The sequence below is a fragment of the Lasioglossum baleicum genome, unplaced genomic scaffold, assembly GCF_051020765.1.
Source record: "Lasioglossum baleicum unplaced genomic scaffold, iyLasBale1 scaffold0933, whole genome shotgun sequence".
NCBI lineage: Eukaryota > Metazoa > Arthropoda > Insecta > Hymenoptera > Halictidae > Lasioglossum > Lasioglossum baleicum.
In genome coordinates this window covers 10,197-34,415 of record NW_027469992.1, presented here as the reverse complement: position 1 = coordinate 34,415, position 24,219 = coordinate 10,197, and the positions used below count along the sequence as shown (strand labels likewise).

Below are 24,219 nucleotides of genomic sequence, written 5' to 3'. Positions count from 1 at the left end.
GATGTGCGTGCCGCTCGCAAAACGACAATTTCGTGGCACCGTGAAAAGAGAACTGGTTGGCACAAAGAGGAGAAAAGAGAGGAGGAACGGAAAGAGCATGGAACGAGCACGTGTATAAGGGAGAAAGAGGGGATGAGGGTGAAGCAGAATCACCGAATAGGAGTACGCACGCTTTTTCGAGGGTGGCTTGAAAGCCGAGTGCATACAGGGTGTCCCGTTATTTCCACGTATTTAACGTTTCAATCTCTTGACAGTTTTCTCTTATTCTTTTGCATATACAATTTCTTGTATATTTATTTTATTCATTTGGATATATTTAAACATATTAATTTGGATATAAAATTAAAGATTTCGGGAATTTTTTAGTTGGTATGAATAATTGTTTAATAAATATTGTGTGCGTGGTATTTTTAGTGGGGGAAGTCTTGTTTTGTTTTTCTCTTATTAGACATATTTACATTTATTACTTATGCTTACAGACTCAGAGATATTTTTCTCTTGTTCTTTTGCATATACAATTTCTTCTTTTTATTTTCTTCATTTGGATATATTAATTTGGATATAGAATTGAAGATTTCGGGAATTTTTTGGGTGGATATGGATATTTGTTTAATAAATATTGACCGCGTGGTATTTTTAGTGGGAGAAAGAAAGAAATTGTTTTGAATTTTTTTCTCTTATTAGACATATTTATATTTATTATTTATGCTTATAGACTTAAAGACATTTTTCTCTTATTCTTTTGCACATGCAACTTCTTCTTTTTATTTTCTTCATTTGGATATAAAATTGAAGATTTCGGGAATTTTTCAATCGACATGAATATTTGTTTAATAAGTATAGAGTGTGTAGTATTTTTATTGGGAAAGGAAGAAAAGGAATGTCTTGTTTATAATCAAATCCGACGAGACACTTTTGTAACCAACTGTATAGAGCTGGTCAGGTATCATCCGCGGTTTCGTGTAACCACAATGGCTCCTGGAACGCATTACCCAATACCTGAACAGTGCCTCGCCACAAACCTAAAGACTTCGCTCCCCGATTGCCCCAAAAATACCTCGAATCAACCATCTCCGATGTCCAATCTTCGTCAGCTTCCACCAGCTTCGCAATCCCTCTATAGCAATTCCACCGGCCATAAATTCCCCTCCAGTGATTGCGATTCGGTCTCGAAATGATCATTCTCGATTCATAGATTCGGGGAAATACACTCGGATGATAATATCTCTCTTGAACAATCGCTCTTAGTTCAAAGATTTCAAGAACAACGCTCAAAAAGTAATTTTTACTCTGAAATACTCGTTCTTTGTTCAAAAATTAAAAGGTACTCCATAAAAGAATATTTTTCACCTCGAATACTCTCACTTGCGGTTCAAAGATTCTAGGAACACCCCTCAAACATTCATTTTTTCAGTTCAAAGAGTCGAAAAACACATCTCAAAAAATACTATTTTCTCTAAAATATTTACTCTCTATTCAAAGATTCGAAAAAATACCATCGAAGAAAACTTTTTCCCTCGAACACTCACTCTTTGTTCAAAGATTCGAAGAATATCCCCCAGAAAATATTTTTGCACTCAAACACTTACTCTAGGTTCAAAGATTCGAAGGTAATTCATCGAAGAATATTTTTCACCACAAATACTCTCACTCTCGGTTCAAAGCTTCGAATAACATCGCTCAAAAAATACTTTTCCCCTCAAACACTCACTTTAGGTTCAAAGATTCGAAAAACACCTCTCAAAAACTACTTTTGCCCTGAAATATGTAATCTCTATTCGAAAATTCGAAGAAACACCACCGAAGTATACTTTTTCCCTCAAACACTCGCTCTAGGTTCAAAGATTCGAAGAACATCTCTCAAAAACTACTTTTCCCCGAAAACATTCATTCTCTATTTGAAAATTCAAAGAAACATCATCGAAGAATACTTTTTCCCTCAAACATTCACTCTAGGTTCAAAGATTCGAAGAACATCCTTCAAAAACTACTTTTTTCCCTCAAATACTCACTCTCGATTCAAAAATTTCAAGCTATCCCATCGAAGAATATTTTTCACCCCAAATACTCTCACTCTCGGTTCAAAACTTCGAAAAACACCCTTTAAACACTCACTTTCCGTACAAAGATTCGAAAGACACCTCTCAAAACCTACTTCTTCCCTCAAATACTCACTTTCTATTCAAAAATTCCAAGTTACCCCATCGCACAATATTTTTCACCTCAAATACTCTCACACTCGGTTCAAAGATTCGAAGAACACCGCTCAAAAACAACTTTTCCCCTAAAACATTCACTCCCGATTCAAAAATTCGAAGGTACACCATCCAAGAATACATTTTCCTTGTAATACTCTTACTCTCGATTCAAAGATTCGAAGAACACGCCACAAACGTACATTATCTGTTCAAAGATTCGAAGAACACCTCTCAAACACATTTTCTGTTCAACGACTCGAAGAACACTCCTCAAACACTCATTTTCCGTACAAAGATTCGAAGAAAACCCCTCAAAAACAACTTTTCCCTTAAAACATTCACTGCCGATTCAAAAATTCGAAGGTACACCATCCAAGAGTACTCTTTCCCCGCAATACTCTTTGCTGGAAAATTCGAGGAGCTACGAACGAAAGGGAACACCCGGTAGCGAGCGGTGTGTACGCAGAGCGTGCACAGAGGGAGAAATCCGCAGGAATTGCTGGGTAAAGACGACGGGTCTGGCAAAGTTGCGCGTTCACCCTCGAGCACCCAGTCACATCTCCCGTCTCGGGGATATTTAATATGCCGTGGCGGGGTTAGAGTTTCCACCGAGCAACCGGGAACCGGATAAATGCGCGAAGCCAACGCCGGCAAACTTTTCTGCGGAGCGTCGCTCTATCGATTCAACCGGTTTTATCAGCAACCTGAATACAGGATCGTCGCGACCGCCTTCGTTGGTTACCGGAAGGGGTACGACGAGCAACATCGACGTGGCAGCCTGCTTTTTCAACCGACTGTTCCGTGAAAAACCTCGCCGGGGTGGCGGTGAACACTGAAGCAGCCTAATTTCGGGGACCGAGGAGTTAGGGCTAAAGTTTTCCGATGGCTGAGACATGAGAGGATTGCGAGAACCCTGGAGGACCTCGTCTCTATTGGATATCGGGTTCATGCGAATTCCGAGGGTCGCTCCTTCGATGGATCGGTGATGAAGGAAATTGGGGTGTTTGGTTACTCCGACTGGGGAATCGGAGAAAATTTGGTTAAGAGTCGCAGGATTATAAGATCTCGGAATTAATACGAAGAGACTTTTGTTCCAGAATTTCTACAAACTTCCTACTGGCTTCTGCTGAAATATTAGACGACTTAAGCAACGTCTAATACTGTTAGCATCTTCGGGAAGTTTGGTCGTTAAATTTTACCTGGACAACCTCGGTTCAATATCGTCAACTATATCTTATTTCGACAATTCGAGAGGGTATGTGAGGAATTGTTTATGAAAGATTTATATAGGATTATATACGATGTTATATGTATACCGTCACGTATATTACATATTGTTTTATACGATATGTATTATGTAGAATGCTATCAGGAAGATATAAAATTCTGTATGGTATATGTGATAATAATATATACTTACATGTACATGTAAATAAGTATACTACATATATTATACTACTCTACTATAGAGAGTAGTATATATATACTATAAATATTACATATATTATACTACTGTACTATAGCGAGTACTATATATATCATAAATATTACATATATTATACTACTCTACTATAGAGAGTACTATATATATCATAAATATTACATATATTATACTACTCTACTATAGAGAGTACTATATATATATGGGAACCATCGATCTCGTAGGCTAAGTTTTCCTTTGTAAACCTTTTGTACGTTTGGGTTCTCTCTATGTGTATATATACTCCTGTAATTCTCATAATAAACGTGTTTAAAAAAAAAAAAAAAAGTACTATATATATCATAAATACTGCATATATTATACAACATATATAGTATGCTTATGGTGTACATATACTATATATATATAATGCTATATATCACACCAAGCTGTATATAACATATATGAAGAAATTATATACACTACATGCATTATATGTCACACAACTAATATTCTGATGAGCAAATTTTATTGCACAAATAATAAGTTTAGAATCTGCATTGTTGCTACAAAATCTGTTTATTCTATTATTTTTGACTAATATTGCGATCAGCAAATTTTATGACATAAATAATAAGTTTAGAATCTACTCTATATACTATACAACATGTGTATATATAATACATTATTTTGTATCTATTACACTATTAGGTCGTTCGGAAAGTAATTTCGTCTTTTTTGTTTTCTTTTTTATGCGGCTGAAGTTTGAATTTAGCTGTGAACAAATACAATTAAATACCCTAAATTGGAATAACGAAATGACTTTCCGAACGACCTTATATATATTACACCACGTTGTATATAACATACCACGATATGTGTAACTTTCGAAAAATGGAGTATAAATGTATAAAATATAAGTATAAAAATGAGTATAAAAATAGACCGTTTATTTAAAAAGTGGTGTAAGTCCTTTTTTTTTAAATGAGATATGACGAAATTTATGCTTAATTTAGCGTAAACTTTTTCTTTATAACTAGTTAGTATTTAATATCTTAAAAAATGCCAATGCTTTGTTCAATTTAAAATTGGCCTGCAAAAGAAATTGCGTAACCATCGATTATGAAAGCGGTGTAAGTCCATTTGCAGCCTGGAAATAGTATATTATTTTAGTTAAATTCGCCTGAAAGAAATTTATATAATCAAATTACATACCGATAAATTAGTACAAACATTCCCAGACTACGTATAATTAACCTATATTTTTTTAATCGTCAGATCTGCTAACAATTTTCACGAAACCAAAGAAAATGGACTTGCACCACTTTCCAAATAAACGGTCCATATGTAGACTGAACGAGGTTCGATTACTAATACCATCAGGCGTGCGAGACGATAGCCACTCGGCGAGAGGATCGTAAATTAAACAGAAACGGCAATTTGAATAAAGCGTACGAGACGGCTAACGGGAAACTTTATTTTCCGACCATTTTTCCCCGTCCCCCTACTCCACCTACGCCCCCCGCCGCCCCCCTCTCTGACCGCGCGTTTTTATTATCGCGTTGCATTTGTTTCGCGATTTTCGTTGCGACCGCGCGGCATTATGCATCGCACAAGCTCTTTTTAACTCGTTACACAAGTAACTAAACAAAACGGTGGGAAGGTAGGCTACGTATTGAAATAAAAAGAGCGAACTTGTTCGCGGTTGTTTTCTGTCTCGTTAAACGTTGCTTTTACACGGACAAGCGCGGGGGCTCTTTCTGCAACCGCTGCGAGCTGTTTTCAACGCTGCTGCATTATGCAGGATAATTCATCAAAAGTAGAACGCTTAATCGTTGCATTTAACCGTTATAAAATAATTCCGCCGGAATTCCTCGATTCGCGAAATTTTCCAACTGCCAGTCGAATTATACACGAGGCGTGTAAATTCTCACCGTTGTTTCTTCGTTTTTCACAACGAAATCAATGACCGTTGAATCTTTTAACGTATATTCGAAGAACAGGATCGTTACGAATTTCGTTCGGAAAAAAAAAATATAATAATCGATCGCGCGAGTATTTTCGAAGTTAATATCGAATATAAATTTGTCGAAATTTGAAAATAAGGATTTAAAGATATGAATACACCAGCTTTTGTTACCTCCGAGCGTAAACCAGTTTTAATTGCGTATGCATATTACTGCCCCGATTTAGAATAACGTAATAAATATGTAAATTCTGCTGTAGCTACGCGTTACGCGCTATTTATTTGTTATTTTCGATTGAAGATTGTTTGATATTCCAATTAACTCTCTCGTACGATATCTTTCGCGATGTGTATACACTTCGTGAATCTCGTTACCTAACCTAAAAATAATCTAACCTGTTAATAATAAGAGATTACGTTTTTGCTCGTTCCTCTGTCTTATAAGCTTAATAATAGCACACGCCCTCTAGCGGCCATAAATACTGCGAAAACGAAGCGAACATGATCGAACGATAAAAAGGAGGTAATATTATAACAATGGAACGTTATTTAAACGTGGTCATGTGCGCGCGCGTAATGACGAGGACGCATATGGAAGGAATCATAGTCGAGATAAAAGAGTTCCATGAGTCATACATGTAGAATCTTGACTTGATGATCGTAAGTGATCCTTGACGCTTAACGGCTCCACGACCTCGATTTTGGTAAAACAAGCGGAAATTGGTTAAGCGTCCGCGCGCACTGCTTTTGTGCCATTGCACGCGTCAGCGAATCTCCGACAATAATGTTCGTTAATTCGAAATTACCATTTCACGAAAGCATTCTCTCGGGTTGACGCGTGTTTACGCGAGATCTCGTTCGATAATGTCGCAGAAAAATTGAAAACTATTTTACCGACCGTAGCGAAAGCGCAACGTCGAAAAAAACATTTCGAATCTTCGGGAAATATACGGCTGGATAAATTAGAACGGACAACGTTGCGGGATAAATTGTTGTATACGTATTTAAATACGCCGTTAAACGTGATAAATGTTTAACGTTCATCAAGCTCGAGATAAGTTGAGACGAAAGTAAAAGGTAATGGCCATCGAAGAAATGAACAGACCATACGGAGAAATTGGTTTGTCCTCAGAAAAGTGAAATCCGCATAAGCGTCGTTACGTGATCCGTGAAAAACGGATAGAGATCGAAGAAAACTAAAATACGATTCATTATCCTAGATTTAAATTTCATCTCGTTTTAAATAATTGAGATAAACGATTAAATGAATTATCCGCGAGAGATGACTGCAATCGCACGTAGAAACTGTGCATAACAGTCGTTTGAATGTGATTTACGAAAATAGAAAAAGTTATAATTGCTCGATAAACAATGAAAAATTTATAAAATGATATTTCTCAAGGATATCATTACGTAATATTAATACGTAGTAATAATTTCATGCCGGTTTAGCAATGATTAACAACTTTTGTTGCTTGTTAACCTCGCTTTGTTTTAAATGATATTTTAATTTTAACTCTAGACAACATGAGAAAATAAAAAGTCGTGATCTTCTGATGAAACGAAAAGTAATAATTACGCTGGTTACTGTAATATGTGTGGACATGATACGATTAAACTCATTTTGTTTTAAATTTATAATTAATTCTTTGAATGTTACTTTGTACTTACGTTACAGTCTTCTGACACGTCTGAAAATTTTAAACAATGAAATTTCTTTCTTCGTTTGCCTCCACTTATAAAAAGGAATTATCACGAAATATTTATAACATTTTTGCTTAATGAACAAACCACGCTAATTAAAAATAATTATAAAAACTATGCCGAAATACAATTTTAAAAAATCCGTTTGAAGAGACAGAAAACTGTGAACGTAATCTAGCGGTAGAAATTATAAAATCCGAAAGGATCAACAAACAGAAACAATCCCGTCGATAAAGATGGTTACTGTATAGAAACTTAAAATTTTTAAGATCATTTCGATACTATAATTTTTATATTAAAATATGTTTTTCTTTAGAAATTAAACTTTCATAAATTATATATAAAACTAATTTCGAAAAGCTAACTATTATAGTACTAAAATGATAAATTAAAAGTATTTTTAAGTAAAAACTAAAAAACAAAATATTGTTAAATATGTGTGTATAGTTTTTACTTACTATTTTTACTTATGTATGATACATATATATTAATAATATGTAATGTAAATACAAATTAAAAAAGAAAGTCATAAAAAATTGTATTGAGAACACGACCATATTTCAGTCTTTCGTGTTCTTCCTTCATATAACATTCAATTCACAATATATTGCATAAGAAACTATTCAGTTATCTTATTAATTTAATAATATGTATTTCTGGTGACATTGAAAATCATACGCATCTTATATAAAGCAATTTTTTTAAACTTTCCTATTACATAAAATAGATAAGATAACACATTAAAAGTATAATCCACTTTTCTTTTGTATAATCCTATGAATTCGTATGTTAACATTTAAATGTTAGATTACAATTATATGAAGGTTATAATTAAATATTTAATTTACTTTTTTATTACCGCTATGGATAATTAATAAGCAATTACAATTACACAGAAAATGTATAAAACTAAATATGAATACTTCAATTAAAGTAATCAGTATTAAAGAAAATATAGCATCGTATCGTATGGTATATCAATGCCAATATTAAGATAACTTATCATAAAATTAAACACATATTAAATGACTCACCGAAACATTTGTGCCAATGTAACTACTTTAGTGCCACAGCAAACGTGCTTACAAGTTACCTACGACAAAGAAAGATACTCATATAAAAATTAAGATTATAATTTTTATTTGCTATAATGTATTTGTAATGTATTCGCGTTTGTCTGATTATTTAAATAATGAAGTGTATTGCTATGAAATATTGTAAATGTCAAAACAAAACAAAAAAAACAAAATGGTCCTCTAGATAATATTAAATTAATTGTGAACATTAAAGCAAACAACATTAATAATATATCAATAATATATTATCATGAAATAAAAATAAGCTTGCTTTTTTTTACCAATATAAATATGTACAACAAGCTTTGACATGTGTTTAATAGAATGACAACAAAAAGCAGCAAATTTTGTTACACCTTGATGACAAAAAAAAATCGATAGTAATTTTCAACTGCTACTTGCTACGAGCTTAACATCGTATTATACAAAAAATTGATTTGTGATATGAAATTTCATCAATTAAATTATCAAAGCTATACGTAGAAAGTTTGATTCTAGTCGACAAGAGCGACTACTCGGTCATTGTATACTTGCCAAAGTCAAGGTCGTCCAACTTGCCATTGTAAGGTCAAGTCGTCATGTTTACAATGTCAAATCGGAACTGTAATTCACGCGACGTTGCACACACGCACATGCCCACGCACTAACATTTCCAACGAACTTACGACATTGTTCGTAGCTAAAAAAAGGCAAAGCATCCCGGCGGGACTGAATAACCCCATTAAAAAGTTCTACGACAAAAAGTTAGGTTAGATCAAAACCGAACTGAATAACAAGCCGGTAACAGCATACTGTATTGTGCAATTCTACTTTCGTTACTTTCGCGATACTTTACGTGACATGACGATTTTCTTAGACTTTTTTCGTCACTAAATCACGACAAATAGCAATTACTAACAATGTAATTACCTATCAAATTGTAGAGTACATGCGTTAACAATGAGTTTTTGCTTATTTAACTTTTTACCAGCGTGTAATTTCGCCTACTATCTAATGTATCTGACATCTTATTGCTGTTACTATATTCTACACACTACCCGGCTATCGTGTCATAATCACACGTAAAAAATAATACACGATATTACCACTGGCGCTTCGCGTCTGAATAGTACCAACACTGCAGAAACGCTACCAACGTGATATTGCAAATGAGTCTTAACTGTATTCTGATTTCCGTAATTTTGTAATGCTAACTGTTGCAAAAACTGCATTATCGTAATACGTATTCATATATGACCATGGTGTATACATGATACATAGACATAAATTTACATTTTTTTAAATTATTAAGAAAATTTCCTATTATCTAAGAGAATTAAATAACAATGAAAGATATTACTAATAGTAATAATTAATAATTTATATGTATAAAGGGCTGTTTTAAGGATATAATGTAGCAGTTGTAGAATTCACTACTGTATTTTCCTGTAACATATTTTATTATTTTTCCACCTTTTATAGAAAAATATATTTTGAAATAGATTTCATGTAGGAAAGACATATTAATTTATCACATTTTACATGCAATAAACAGTTAAAAATATCATGTATCATATTCCTCTATAAATTGTTTCAAAAGTCCATTATTTAATGGGATCACAAGATGTTCAACACTATCAATATTACGTTTTATTTTCACTAGTTTATGATCTATAAACTCAGTTAATTGTGCTCTTAACGCTAAATCTGAGCTTACGAGAAATCCTTCGCGAGCAGCTCGATAAAGATCTTTAAATGCCATTCCTATTAAGAGAAACAAAATTTTAAATAAATTAAATTTAAAACCACAAGATACAATAAGTAATTTTTTTAACAAGTTTCTAATTACCAGTAATATTAACATTATTGCTATTTTGCAACTGATATTTCGCAAGCAATATGTAAATTGACTTAGCATTTGAAGTTAAAGAAAGGAAAACATTATGAAGAGATGACACAGCAAGAGCACCACTTTGCTGAACCATAAGTGAACTTTCATAAGATGTTTCTTCTTGATAAGTTAAAAATGTTGATGTATCCCACCAAAAGAAATTAAATTTAGCATGTTTTGTATGATCCCATACTATAAATGTACAAGCATACAAAAATGATTAGAATTAATGTTAAAATTAACATAATGAACTGATGGAAAGAAGTAATGTATAAATGTTAAAAAAAAATGTAATAAAAAATGAAGCATACATAGCGGAGCATTGATATGATCTACTGATGCTAAAACACAAATATTTGGTACACTTGCAAGGCAAGACAATAAATCTTGAGCTTTACTTGAACGTAACATTATGCCATCTAAATTATGTATTAATAAATAAAGTCTGTCCTTTGGATTTTTTGTTAAAACTTTTTTAATAAGATGTATACAATCAGTTGCATTGGTAGGACAATTTAACTCCAATAAATCAGTAATTATACCATTCAAAATCTGAAAATATTATATTATTTCAATATTTGCATTTCAATTCTATTTGTGTAACTTACATCTTTTGTAGTTAAACTAGGAAAAAATCCATTTACTACTAGCGATGGATGATAAGATATATTCTTATGAAAATGATTGATTAAACATCTCTTTGATCCCAAACCATAAAGTAATACAGTGTAACCTTGCCTGTAAGACAACAAAAAAATATTACTATATTTATTAAAAATCAATAGATTTCAATATTTATTTATTTTTAATACTTACTCCATAATAAAATACCACATGGGAAATAATGAAGTATAATGTTCAGTTAATGACAAAATATTTTTTTTATGTTGTGAGGACACATAATTTTGATTTGCTAATAACTGTTCTAATTTTTCTTTCGTTAAACGATTATTACGTAAATATTCTAATGTCCGGTCAGATGTAATTATTTTCTCTGATTGTGTAGCAAAGTATTCATCACTTTGCATATGCTTCAAAAATATAAAAAATGGCAGTGAATAATTTAGGCATAATTTATACCCATTTATGTTTATTATCTTCTACTTACAAAATCCTTGTAAATAACTGAAGGTTTATTTTTCTTATTTATTCTTTTTGGTGTACTTAATATGTTCGCTTGTAATTTAAATTTTGGATTTTTAAGCTTTGTTTCCAATACAATTATTTCATCACTACTAACATCTGTATTTTCACTGTCACTTGTTTCATCTTTGTCATCATCAGATGGTGCATAATCACTAGATTCAGACACACTTTCACTTTCACTTGAAGTTAATCCAGATTTATATTTTTTCTGACTAACAGCAGCTGAAAAAAAGAATTAAAATAATCATGTTATATTATTATCACTGAAAGAGTACTATATTAGTTTATCAATTATTATACCTTTTGCAACCGTTGGATTTTCCTTAGGAATTTTCAAGATTTTTCTGTCATTTAAATTTACTTTTTCAAGAACTACTTTAGCTACAGGTAATGTAGTATTATTAACAGGTGTACAACATAACTGTGCTTTTTGTGTCATATTATCTTTTTTAACAGATGTTTGTAATTTATATAATTCCTCTCCACTTATATCATCATTTGAAAATAATTCTAAATTAATAACATGTACTTAATCCTTGAAAAATTACAAAAACTAATACAATAATAAAAGTATTTTTTTTAATTACCAAGTGGTTTTTGTATATTTTCTTCTACATTTTGGAGTTCTTCTTGTATTTTACTTACTAGATTTACATCAAAATCTTCATCTGAATTGGATGATGTATACGTATACTTTATAGGTGTACTTTCTGTAATAAGAATTATTATTAAAAATAAAATTATAAGTAAATATATTTTTGAAAATTAATATTACAATATATCTTTTAATATTAATCATATATATATTACCTTTTACGCGGGCTTTTAGTCGAGAAGATCGCCGTAAATTTTCAGTAAGAGACATTTTATATATTTTGTAATTATTTTAAAACTGAGCACCCAAAGAATTAATATTAATTAAAAAGTACTGAAGCTGTAGTCTAAAAAAATAGGCGCTTTTAATTAAACTTAATCAATGATATTAGCAAACCTAGAATAACCGCTTGACTTACATACTCAAAATGTTACATCCGTTACGCCATCGCACGGAAAATCTTATATTAAATAGATAATAAATAATATTTCAGCAATAATACAAATTAGATATGATTATAACAAATTTGCTACATTGAAATATCTATTATGTGAGTTACTATATAAATTATGCAATTTTAAATCAATAAATTTCGCTATACCGTAATTGTAAACCGTACCTTATTTTTCTATAGTTGTTAACATTGAAGAATATCCTTAATAACGGTTAAGAACTAAACTATTGCAAGAGTTTAAAGTGATATATAGAATATTGTAAGACACATGATTCCAACCTATAAAGTATCAAGTTTTGTTTTTACGTTTATTGTGATGTTATTATTAAATTTTAAATGTGCTAGTAAAAAACGTATTCAACAATAATACGCGAATATTTTACTAATTTAAATACTACACATATTTATGCAATATACTTTTAATATTAAATTCAATTGATTGCATATAGTGTATTGGACAATAGTTCTTTGAAATGTAGAATAGTATGTAAAAAGTGTGAAAATTATATTTTATATAAATATTAATGTGCATATATAATACTGATAGATTAATGAATAATATTGTTTGTACTTGAATTTTAATAATTTAATGAATTGAAAAACTATAAATAATTTTATTGAATAAAAAGCAGAAAATACAATTTTATAGTTTTATTAAACATGACTGATCTAGATGTGGAAGATTCTTTAACTAAGTTAAACACTCAATTAAATAAAAGCATGGTTTTGATGGATACCATGGAAACAGAAATATATCAGCCAAAAAGTAATAAATCTATTAAAATTAGTACAAAAATTCAACCATCAAGCCCATCTATTATATCACCTGTTTCTCGAAAAAGTATTTTGAAAAAAACTAAGGATATAAGCATAGTAGAGACAGAACAAAATGCCAAAAATAACAATGAAATAGAAACTGAAATAAATCATGATAGAACACCAATGGATATTTCATCTGTTATAAGACCATATAATGTAAGCAAAATTTATTCTATACATTTTTTACCATTAACTTTGTATAAAATTATTTTATTAATTTTATTTTAGATCAATGATTTAATACAGAGAGAAGATTTAATTGTAGAAACTACTAATGCTACATTTAGCTTAGATGATTTATCTGATAACGAAGACATATGGATTATGGATATTCCTGGGACAGTGAGTCAAATATGTTTAGATATAAAGATAATATATCGATAATATAAGCATTATGTCATTTTTAGATAGATCCAAATGAACTTAAAGGCCAGACTTTAATATTTGGAGAAAAATCTAAATTTAAAATTAAAGAAGAAAGATATTGTACAGTGAATCACGAAGTTAAATGTAATGTTACATGTGTACTTCATACTGGCAAAGTAAAATCAAAATATAAAACTGGTAATCTGATTTTTCTTTATTTAAAAATATAATGAGTGATTTGTTGTAACATTTGCACTGTTTTTATATAGTTAATATGAAGCCAGCAGGCACGATTAGTGTCAGACGAAAACTTTCAAGTATTTCAAAAACTAAACCAATGCAAATAGAAAACTGCAGTGTGCCATTTCCAAAAATTTGAGAATTCGACATCCTTTATTTGGTGTAAGTTATAAAGGTAAAGTCAGAAAAATGTAATAAATGTAATAAAATAATTGGTTCGAGAAGCAAGGATGGTAATAGGAAAATATAATATGCATCATATTATTTAAAAACTATATATGACTGGTATAAATTGTAACATTACATAATCCACAAAAATTTATCGATATCCTTATTTGTTTATAAAATATTGAATTAACAAAATAAATTGCAATACTAATTTTGGGTAATTTTGTATTAACTTGCCAAACGCAAAGAAAAGTGTAAGGTTAGATTTTAATATTTTAAAATAAAATACAATACTTGATTTTAAATCATCATGAAATTTAGAGAAAATATTATTGTAATATATCCTGTACTAACAAGAAATGTAGATTGATTTAAGTGATTTTAAAGACAAAGTCTGTCCAATGAGAATGTACCCCTAGTTTATTGAATACTAGGAACATTTGTTCTCAACGATTGGTGCACTGTGAAATCAGTCACTGATTATTTCCGAGTGCGCGGTAAATATAAAATAGAAGAAACTGTGAACGTAAAAATTGCTAGTGGACCTTGAAATATTATAAAAATATTCGCCAAATGTTCATTTCATATTGCATATTAATATGAATTTATCAAGTTGAATAAAAAAAGAATCGAAGGTAAAAATTTTGTTACGCATAATAACGTAATCGAAGTTTTGGTTGACATGCGCTTTCAGAATCCTTTACCTATGCGCCTTTCTTTAAATACCAGTGTATGTAATGTCCGCTTCTGCGCAGTCGCGGTGCGCATGCGACCAGATCTAGAAGACTGTACAAAAATTTCCCAGTACAGAAAAGAGATTTGTTAGTGGAAAAGTTATAACGTAAGTAAACAAGAGTCAAAAAATTTGGATTGACGAATGCGTGAACATAACTCCAGAATCGAGAAAAACAGTGGCACGCGATATTCAAATCCTAAAGGATTGTCGAAAAGTTATCCTATCGTACGAAGTTAAGGTTAAACGAACCAGGTATACCCTGTAACCAGTCCAGGGTATTTAGCAACCCCTCTGACGACAAATCATTCAATCCTTTGTGACGTTCGCCGCGAACCATACTATGTTAATCGCGCAACTACAATTTTCATTTCCATAAATTGAACATTTAAGTTGGGGGCTTTACTTGTTTGCGTTCGAATTAGGATTACGTTTTTTCAAAAGTAGGTACAGAAGACATGAGAGATCGGTGAGAGTCTTTTTCTTTTACGCGCAAGATCAAGACAACGACCATTGGCTAAAAAGGGACAAAACGAATGATGCATCGTTGTTCTATCTATCTTCGTTTTCGTATATCCATTTCTTTCTCTCTTACTCTGTCTCTAGCCCTCTCTGTTGCTTTTTTCTCCTCCTCTCTTTTCTTCCCCCTCTTTCCCTCCGCCACTCCTTTCGTTACTTCCATTTCTCATTCTCTTGCTCGCCACTAGCCTTTTCCCCTCTTCAAAATCGTATCGCGAAACATCGAGCCATCGTCCTTGCGTATGTGGATAGTTGTATTCGAAGCTCCGGGGAATTTACGTGTCATGCCCCACCACGCTGACTTTTCACGGATTTTCACGTAGGTTTCTGCTATGGCGTAGTACCTCTCACTCGCTCTCTGACGTTTCTTCGCTTCTCTCGACGCCACCAACAGCTGTTTCGTCCGATCGTCGCCTCTCGTATAGTTCGTGTCTCACCGTAAGAGTGAGAGAGAGAGAGAAAGTGAGTGGGAGAGTACAGACGGTGGCCCTACCGCAAGTTTTTCGTCGTCGTTCTCAACCTCACGTACAAACTTGTCATTTTTACGTCCACCGTAGGGCGTACGCGATTACTCTAATTGCCTGAAATCCAAAGCGTTATTTGTTCGTTTATCGTTCGTCTGACAGCTCCTGTCAAACGGACCTTCCTTTCCAACTGTTCGTTAAATCTGTCAGCTAAACAGTCACCGTTTCCTATTCTATTTTCTACGAGAGAATATTATGTTCCAATTTCTTCTGGTATACGTTAATTCCAACACATCCACGGTGAAATATATAAAAAATTTCGTTACGACGTACGTTGCGAAGTTTCTCTTACGAATTGACGTGGAATTGCACGAAAACGGCTGCTAGTACTCGATGACACGTCTGACTCATAACATTCTTACTGTACAACATTTTAACATCCCATTATTTGTTTCAGATTGTGCAAGGATATTAGTGTGTAAGAAGTTACAAGTACAGTCAATTACATAGTATCAAGACATTGTGGAAACTTTGCACGTATGTATACTGATTTTGTATTAATAACGATGTTATTTATTTATTAAAATGTATATTCTGGGTATTTTCAGTGTTACTGTGCATATTTTATTGATAATTTCATTGCTAAAATTGAAATATTTTAATAATTATTGCTTACATATTTTTCATGTCTACAATCTTAAGTGTATTGGATATTTTGTGTGAAACATGTTTTATTTGTGTACAGGGTTTACGAATTAAAAAATCTTGGTAACTTACTATATTGTGTGATATAAAAACTAGAAACAAAAATGTCAGTATTGAATCAAAGTGGAGAAGATGCAGTAGAATGCCCTTTGTGTATGGAACCATTGGAAGTGGATGATTTGAATTTCTTTCCATGCACTTGTGGGTATCAAATATGTAGATTTTGCTGGCACAGGATTCGTACGGATGAAAATGGTTTATGCCCTGCCTGTCGGAAGGCCTATTCTGAAAATCCTGCTGATTTTAAACCTCTCAGTATGGAAGAAATTGCAAGGTATGTAATGTTTATTTCACAAATTTATTATGTCAGAACCAATCGTAAATAAATATATATTTGTACGTTCGTTTTCTTTTATTAGATTAAAGGCAGAAAAGAGATTAAAAGATCAGCAACGTAAGCAGAGGGTTACAGAAAACCGTAAACATCTAGCAAATGTGAGAGTAGTACAAAAAAATCTAGTATTTGTAGTAGGATTACCATTGAGACTTGCGGATGCTGATGTAAGTAGAGAAATAAATGAACCGACTAAAGTATTCTGAAGCGAATAGTGTACTTTTGTATTAATGAATTTTCAGGTATTAAAGCGACATGAATATTTTTGGAAAATTTGGAAAAATTCACAAAGTTATCAAAGCACTTCCTATGCAGGGTCTCAAGGTCCTAATGCTTCAGCTTACGTTACTTATCAAGTAAGCTACATATATTTTTACATTAAAAACTACTATTATTTGATTATTTTTAAATGCATTTTATATCGAACAATTTATATATTATTAGCGTCAAGAAGATGCACTACGTGCTATAGAGGCTGTGAATAATGTTGTTATGGATGGCGAACAATTAAAACGTCGTTAGGAACAACAAAATATTGTTCGCATTTTATGCGTAATCAGCCATGTCCAAAACCGGATTGTATGTATTTACATGATCTTGGGACCAGGAAGCATCATTTACAAAGGAAGAGATGCACCAGGGCAAACATCAAGAATATGAGCGTAAATTAGTGCAATCGTTACATGCGTCATATGCATCTGCACAACGGTAATTTATTTTACATTTGCAATTATTAAATTATATTTAAAAAAGAAAAGAAGATGATATAACTCGGACAATAATTATTATATAGAAACCAACACCATCACCATCAGTGACAGCAGTATTGTTAGAGAGAATGGAACTTCAAATTCTCAAGCCAAAGAAGCTTGGCCATCGTTACAAATTGGGCAAACAAATAGTAAGTTTTTTTTTTCACAATATTAACATTTATATTTGAAAACAATATCTTTCTATATAGACTATTAATTAGTTTATTTTATGCCTATAGGTTCACAAACAAATTGTAAAGAATTATCACCGCCGTCACAAACAACATCACAACAAAACAACATGACAAACGGAAGTGGTACAACAAATCAGCAGAGTCATGTATCGTCTGGTGGTTCAACACAACAACAGAACAATAATAATAAAGGTGAAAATATGAATATACGGAGGAGGAAAAAAGTAATAGTGAAAGTAAAGCTCAGGCAGCGCGGAATAAACATAAAAATTGTCAAAATAAAGAAAAACATAGTACACGGACAACTTCTCGATCAGAATCTAGCTCTATTGGTACGCAAAATATGTACAATCACAAATTAATGGGCAGAAGGATATTAGAAATTTTTCCTCCGAATCGAATAGCGATGTATTACAAAAATTGGGTAATAAGTGTAAATCGGAACAACAATCACAACCGCAGCAACAACAGCCGCAGCAGCCGCCACCTCAACAGCAACAACAACAAAATAATAAAGGATCCAAATTAGTTCAACAACAACAGCAGCAGCAACAACAGCAACAACAACAGCAGCAGCAACAGCAACAACAATCATCTCATGAACTTAAAGTAAATGGAATAGTGCAAAATGGAGAGCGTCGGCATTCGGATAGTGAAACAGATCAACAGCGCGAAGGTAGTACACCGGCTAGTACAATTTCAAGTACGGAAGATTCAAATGTGAATCATCAAGTGGAACATTTAGCAGAATCAAGTGAGGAGAACAGTGGTGCTGCTATTTTGGGTGAGTTCCTTATATTCGTGATCATTTCTATATGTATTGATTTTCTGCTTCTAAAATAAATATACAAAACAGCTAAACTTAATATAAAATATTCGTTAAATAATATGTAAATAAGAGAAAAAATAACAGATTGAAAAAAATTTTCTATTATATTGCTATTATTAAAAATGTATATTAGAGTTTATAATGAAATTTATGAAACATTTATTATAGTTGCAAATTTTTATTATTTAAGTTTAAAGATTTACAATCTAAACTTGTTTCTTTTCTAATCATTTTAAACAGTACTTGATTATAAAATTTTTTTATTTTGTTATATTGAAGTGTACGAATTTTTTATATATTTATTTTTTGGAAATGTTTCTATAACTTAATAAAGTTCCACAAATATATATTTGCAAAAGAAATAGAAGGAAATTTATACTCTTGGCTTATGATAAGTTCATAAGAGATTATACATAGGAGTTACAATATTTAATTCATTTAACTTAATATTACAACATGTCATACAGAGTATTTGTAATAAATCACAAATCATTCTAAATGTGTGCCTATCACTTATAACATTGTATGTTGTACCTTAAACATATGATACAATAACTTCTGAGCAATGTATAGTATATTAATGACATGCAAGTCTGATGGCTGTCTCATAACTGTAGAATAGAACTTAAATAGTTATAGATATATGCCAAAATAAAGAGAATTCTTTGAAAAAAAATAGTAACTGTTTTTTGTGTTTTTGTACACACTTGACTTTATCCTTCTTGCAAGTTACATCATTTGAACACTTATGTTAAGTGTCTGGAAAATTGTTCACTCGCTTACATACAATGAAATATTACGCAGAAATATATTTTTTTTATATAAATAAATATGTATATATATACATGTAAGATTTGTTTTTTTTATAATTTTTTATTCCATGTTTAAATATAAGGATATTTTCCAGACACAGATATATACATTCTTTGAGATTCATTAATGGTGGCAGAGAGGAATAGTATTAGAAGCTGTTTATTCTGGCATTTGAACACTACCAAAATGATTTGATCGCGTCTCGTAGTGTAGAGATTTGTGCGTATCATCTTTAGGTTCCTCTCCAGCTAGCACAAATTCATCACAAGGTGCCAATCAACAGCCACCACCAGGACTACATAATGGATCTCAAATACAATTCAATCACCGATCGATCTTTCAGACGGACAATAATAGTTTCTTCAGTTCAAATACTTTCCAGAAAATCTCTACTACCACCTCAGTGCCACCTACTACTTTAACAGGCATGTACATATAATCTTTAGTATTGTGGTTTTCATAAATTGATTTTTGGGAAATTGATTAAATTCTTATATTTGTCTGATTCCCTTTTTATATTCTCATATATTTTATATAAAATCAAACGTAAAAAAAACATTACAATTATTTTTTTTGGATATACAGCAAATCCAAACCTGAATTGGACAACCACAGGCTTAGCTTCTATTCCTGATTCATTGCCAATGGTTCAATCCAGTGAAGATTGGCAAGCAGCTTTTGGTTTTCAACCTGAAACTTCACAAACAAATCATGTTGTACAAAAATCCAGTCCTTCTAGTTCACCAGGAGTAACATTTAATTCTGAAGGTTTTGTAGATGAAGAAGTTTACACTAATCTACAATACACTACTCTGTCAGAACCTTCTGGTACTTTCACATCAAGCTTGCTTGTTAATTCTCCTGCATCTAAATTTATGGCAGATTTTCAACAAAATTCATTACAACAAAGGCTTGCTCTACAGGTAAGTAGTTTATGAAAATTATTAATTTATTAATATATCAAATTTTTATAATTACTTTTCATATAATACTTAAAAAATTGTATAAAATAATCAGATATTTGACTAAAATAACATAACAATATAATTGATAGAATATAAATGGGATTGAAATTGAAATATATTAATAACAAAAATAACTATTATTTCCTAAGGCCCAACAAATCAAGAAAATTGTGAATACATAAAACAAAATGGTCATGCAACTTTGGAGGAAGTACGGAATCACAAAGAATCTGGTTCAGATTTAAAGGCTGATGATGATTTAGGTTTGATCCTTTTCATGAAACACAGAAAGCTCTAGCTGAACTTATGGAAAACGAAATGCAAATTCAACAACAAAGGTTGTTTCAGCAACAACAACAACAACAAAGAGAACGAGAAGAACAAAATAGGGTACAGCATCAACAAAATATTGCAAATATTGGTCAACAACATTTTCCACAGGTAATTCTCATATTTCTTCTTTTTCTTGTTTATTTTTTCTTTTTTTTGAGAATTATTTAAAAAATTTAATAATTTGCTAGTAATCGTTTTTTAAAAGAAACGCTAAATGTTCTATTATTTTATTTTTATTTCATACTATTGTATTTTTCTTACTTAGGTTACCCATATAGCACATTTACAACAACAGGCTCAACATCTGCAGAATCTACAAGTTCTTCAACAGTCGCATTCCTGCTGTCTCGTCTTCCACAAAATTTGTTACAAAGTGGTACGCAAAGTCCTGCTCAGAGTACTGTGGCTGCTGCCAGTTTGGGACAACGTAGTCGCCTTCCACCACCAGGTTTCCCTGGTTCTACACCAAATCACATGAATTCTTTTGGTCTTGGTATACCGCGACCAGCTCCCACGAACAATGCTCTTTCGGGTTAGTATTTTCGTAATTTCGTCAATAGTTTGTGGTGATTGTAAACGTATTTTATGTTTACTCGAGCTATCTATTCAAAATATAAATAAATCTTTCGTAATTTTTGAAAAAGTAAAGATATATTTTTTATTTGTTTGTATAAATTGGAAATAGTAAGTTAGTGTCAGTAAATATGTATTTGTGGTGAGCAATAGTGTTATCCAAGTATAAAAGTGAATTCTTGTGACTTTGCAAAAAATCAATATAATATTATACATGAGTCATTCGTCTAGTGTGCTGTTTACAGGAGCACAACCATCTCAACAAAATGCCTATCTTCCAAATGGAAACCCCCTTCTGAATTCACAAGGTACCCTTTAATAATAACTATTAGTAATTGAATATTTTTATATTTTTGTATGATTAATGTTTAATATTTGATTGGATATTTAAAACAGGTATTAGTAAATGCGCAGGAGATGCAGTGTATACGCTTAAAGATTGGTGTGATATTAATAATCAACAACAACAACAACAATTTCATCATCAAGCATTACATCAAAAAGGCGGATGGAACAATTTTGGACCTATTGCAGACTGGACTTCGATTGATCCAGCTATTGTTAGTTCTTCTAGGCCTCTTCCATTCCAAACTACTAGTACATGGCAATTTCCACATGTTCATCCTACACACACTGTTTCACATAATGCGCAACAGGTATTAAACACGTTTATGATATTTTTAAATCCGTTTTACAATCCAGTATATTTTTCAGTATATTTTTTATATAACTGTATCTTGGCAATATTTTTCTCTTTTTATTTTACCGTAGTTATGTTTCTTGATTTATAAAAAAGTAAAACGAATTCAAAACATTGTGAAATTATAATTTAAAGAACGAATTATTGAAAACACACATTACAACATATTTTATTTAAATAACCGGTGTACATGTTTACATAACGAATGTTTCTTATTTTATAAGGAACAACAGAACGCACCAACTCAACATTGGGCAATGCAACCACCTCCAGGTTTTGCTGCACCAGCGACCACGGGACAACTAAATAATCAACAACCAAGCACAACTGCACTGCCGCACACTAAACTTATCTCTGCAGGATCGGAAATCGAAAGTAAGTAATACGAGAAGTATTTTAATTGTCATTTGTAGTAAATATGATAATAAAACATATAAAATATTTTTATTACAGATCTATAAATAAATATGAATACGCGAAGTGTACAAGTGGTATGATAAAACATCCATGTGAGACAAGACGAAAGTCAGCAATGATACAAAAACCCGACAGTCTGTTACGTACGTTTTCCTGACCCGTGTCAATATCTTTCAATTAATTTTATTCTGATACTTTATTCTCACTGGATGAGTATTTATCGTTAAAAACGAGTATTGCAAAATACTGGAATATAATTTAATGAATACTTTCGAATATATGCGACGAATATACTCCTATATACGTTTTCGATAATATTCTCATATTTAATCTATAGTAAATTCGAACTATTTACAAGTCTGGCAGTCTTACTACGATTAAGTTTATGTAGATCGAGATGATACAGGTGTCAAAGGCAATGATCATGATTTAATTATTAACACATTAAATAAGATACTTATCATGATAATTATACTAAACTAAAATTTTTGTGTATATATTACTCGGATCCAAGTAAACCATATTCAAGCGAACATAAGAAATGCTTTTTTGTGTAAATAACATTTTCAAAAGGACATGTATCACAAGTCAAAATTTCACACGACGAAAATTCGTAAAGAATTATTTTCTTTTGTATTAAGACATTTTTTTTAAATTTCAAATAGGGAATTATGTTACAGAAGAAAATACAATTGACACTTATCGCGACTTTTTATTTAAAATATAATGGCGTATTACATTTATACTATAAAATGCTTATATACTGGCAACACTAGAACAAATTTTTTAACAGAATATTATCTGTTTGTCTGTTTCCTAGACAAAAGATTTCTGTTATATATGTATTATAAATATGTATTATTATTGTGAAAATGCGCAGATAGATACATGCTAATAAAAAAAAAACTAAAATGTAAAAAATTATAAGGAAATCAATCGTTGTTTTTTTTTTTCAAGAAAAATCTTAGATCTGAAGTCATAATCGAAAATCATTCGTTCCTGCAGTTTGAGTCATGATTATCACCTTAAAATTCACATTCAGTATATATATTTTGCTTCTTCAGTTTTATATAAAGCTGAATTCACAATTAATATTGCCATGCAATATCAACATTAACGTGTCTTGATATGTATTCTACAACTTCGTATGTTCATTTAATTTTAAAATACAAGAAAATTAAAAAAATATTTATTTTATTAATATATAGTATCAAATATGCAATATGTGAAAATAGATTATGATGAATATACGGGAGATGAGCTATAATAGTGGTGCTTTAAAAGAATTAAGTGTAAGAAATTCTTTGATGTACTTTAAAGTTAGTCATCAAAGCTTGTGCCAGACGAATATATAATTTATAGTAGATACTTCGTCGCATTTGTATAATCAGCCAACAGCATATTAAAAGTATACAAATTGAATTGGTTTAGGAATTAAAATTATAAGAATCGAATGGTATTCAGACATACATAGGATTCAGGAAACGACGAGCAACTGTCGAAATGATAAATATAAACGAGTCAGCGTATCCGAATCTCGAATACATACGAAACAATTACGATATATAACGAAATATGTCTGAATGATAGTACTATAATACAAAGTGTTATCGTCGAATGATTAAATTTTTGTAGCAGATTGTTAAACATATCTGCTAATTCAACACGATTAAAGAAAACATGATACATATACAAGAGAATGATTGAGATGAAGATATAATTATAACAAATTTAATTGAATTAAGGTAATCGAGAAATATACGACATGCGCAAGAAATTAATGAGGAAACGTATTTTAATTCATAT

The 24,219-nt window shown here is 31.4% G+C and overlaps 3 protein-coding genes across 3 annotated transcripts; 2 read left to right on the top strand and 1 right to left on the bottom strand.

Moving 5' to 3' along the window:
• Positions 1 to 9,907: 9,907 nt before the first annotated feature.
• On the bottom strand, positions 9,908 to 12,245 carry LOC143220405 (origin recognition complex subunit 2-like). The gene is made up of 9 exons (XM_076446060.1): positions 12,191 to 12,245; positions 11,968 to 12,090; positions 11,681 to 11,890; positions 11,343 to 11,602; positions 11,051 to 11,265; positions 10,843 to 10,972; positions 10,546 to 10,786; positions 10,193 to 10,426; positions 9,908 to 10,107 (listed from the first exon to the last, which is right to left on the bottom strand). Exons 1-9 carry the CDS (start codon positions 12,243 to 12,245, stop codon positions 9,908 to 9,910), a joined length of 1,668 nt encoding a protein of 555 aa, XP_076302175.1.
• An 844-nt stretch (positions 12,246 to 13,089) lies between these two features.
• LOC143220406 (uncharacterized) lies at positions 13,090 to 13,993 on the top strand. Its single transcript, XM_076446061.1, has 4 exons — positions 13,090 to 13,404; positions 13,477 to 13,590; positions 13,656 to 13,812; positions 13,884 to 13,993. The coding sequence occupies exons 1-4, from the start codon at positions 13,090 to 13,092 to the stop codon at positions 13,991 to 13,993; spliced, it is 696 nt and encodes a 231-aa protein (XP_076302176.1).
• A 2,554-nt stretch (positions 13,994 to 16,547) lies between these two features.
• Positions 16,548 to 22,457, top strand: LOC143220402 (uncharacterized). The gene is given in 21 exon segments (XM_076446058.1): positions 16,548 to 16,777; positions 16,863 to 17,004; positions 17,080 to 17,193; positions 17,282 to 17,336; positions 17,339 to 17,434; positions 17,437 to 17,545; positions 17,630 to 17,655; positions 17,658 to 17,738; positions 17,829 to 17,998; positions 18,001 to 18,124; positions 18,127 to 18,567; positions 19,662 to 19,850; positions 20,011 to 20,355; positions 20,540 to 20,650; positions 20,653 to 20,831; positions 20,989 to 21,058; positions 21,061 to 21,255; positions 21,542 to 21,604; positions 21,693 to 21,952; positions 22,221 to 22,371; positions 22,450 to 22,457. Coding segments are annotated over 21 exon segments (3,159 nt in total).
• Positions 22,458 to 24,219: the final 1,762 nt, after the last annotated feature.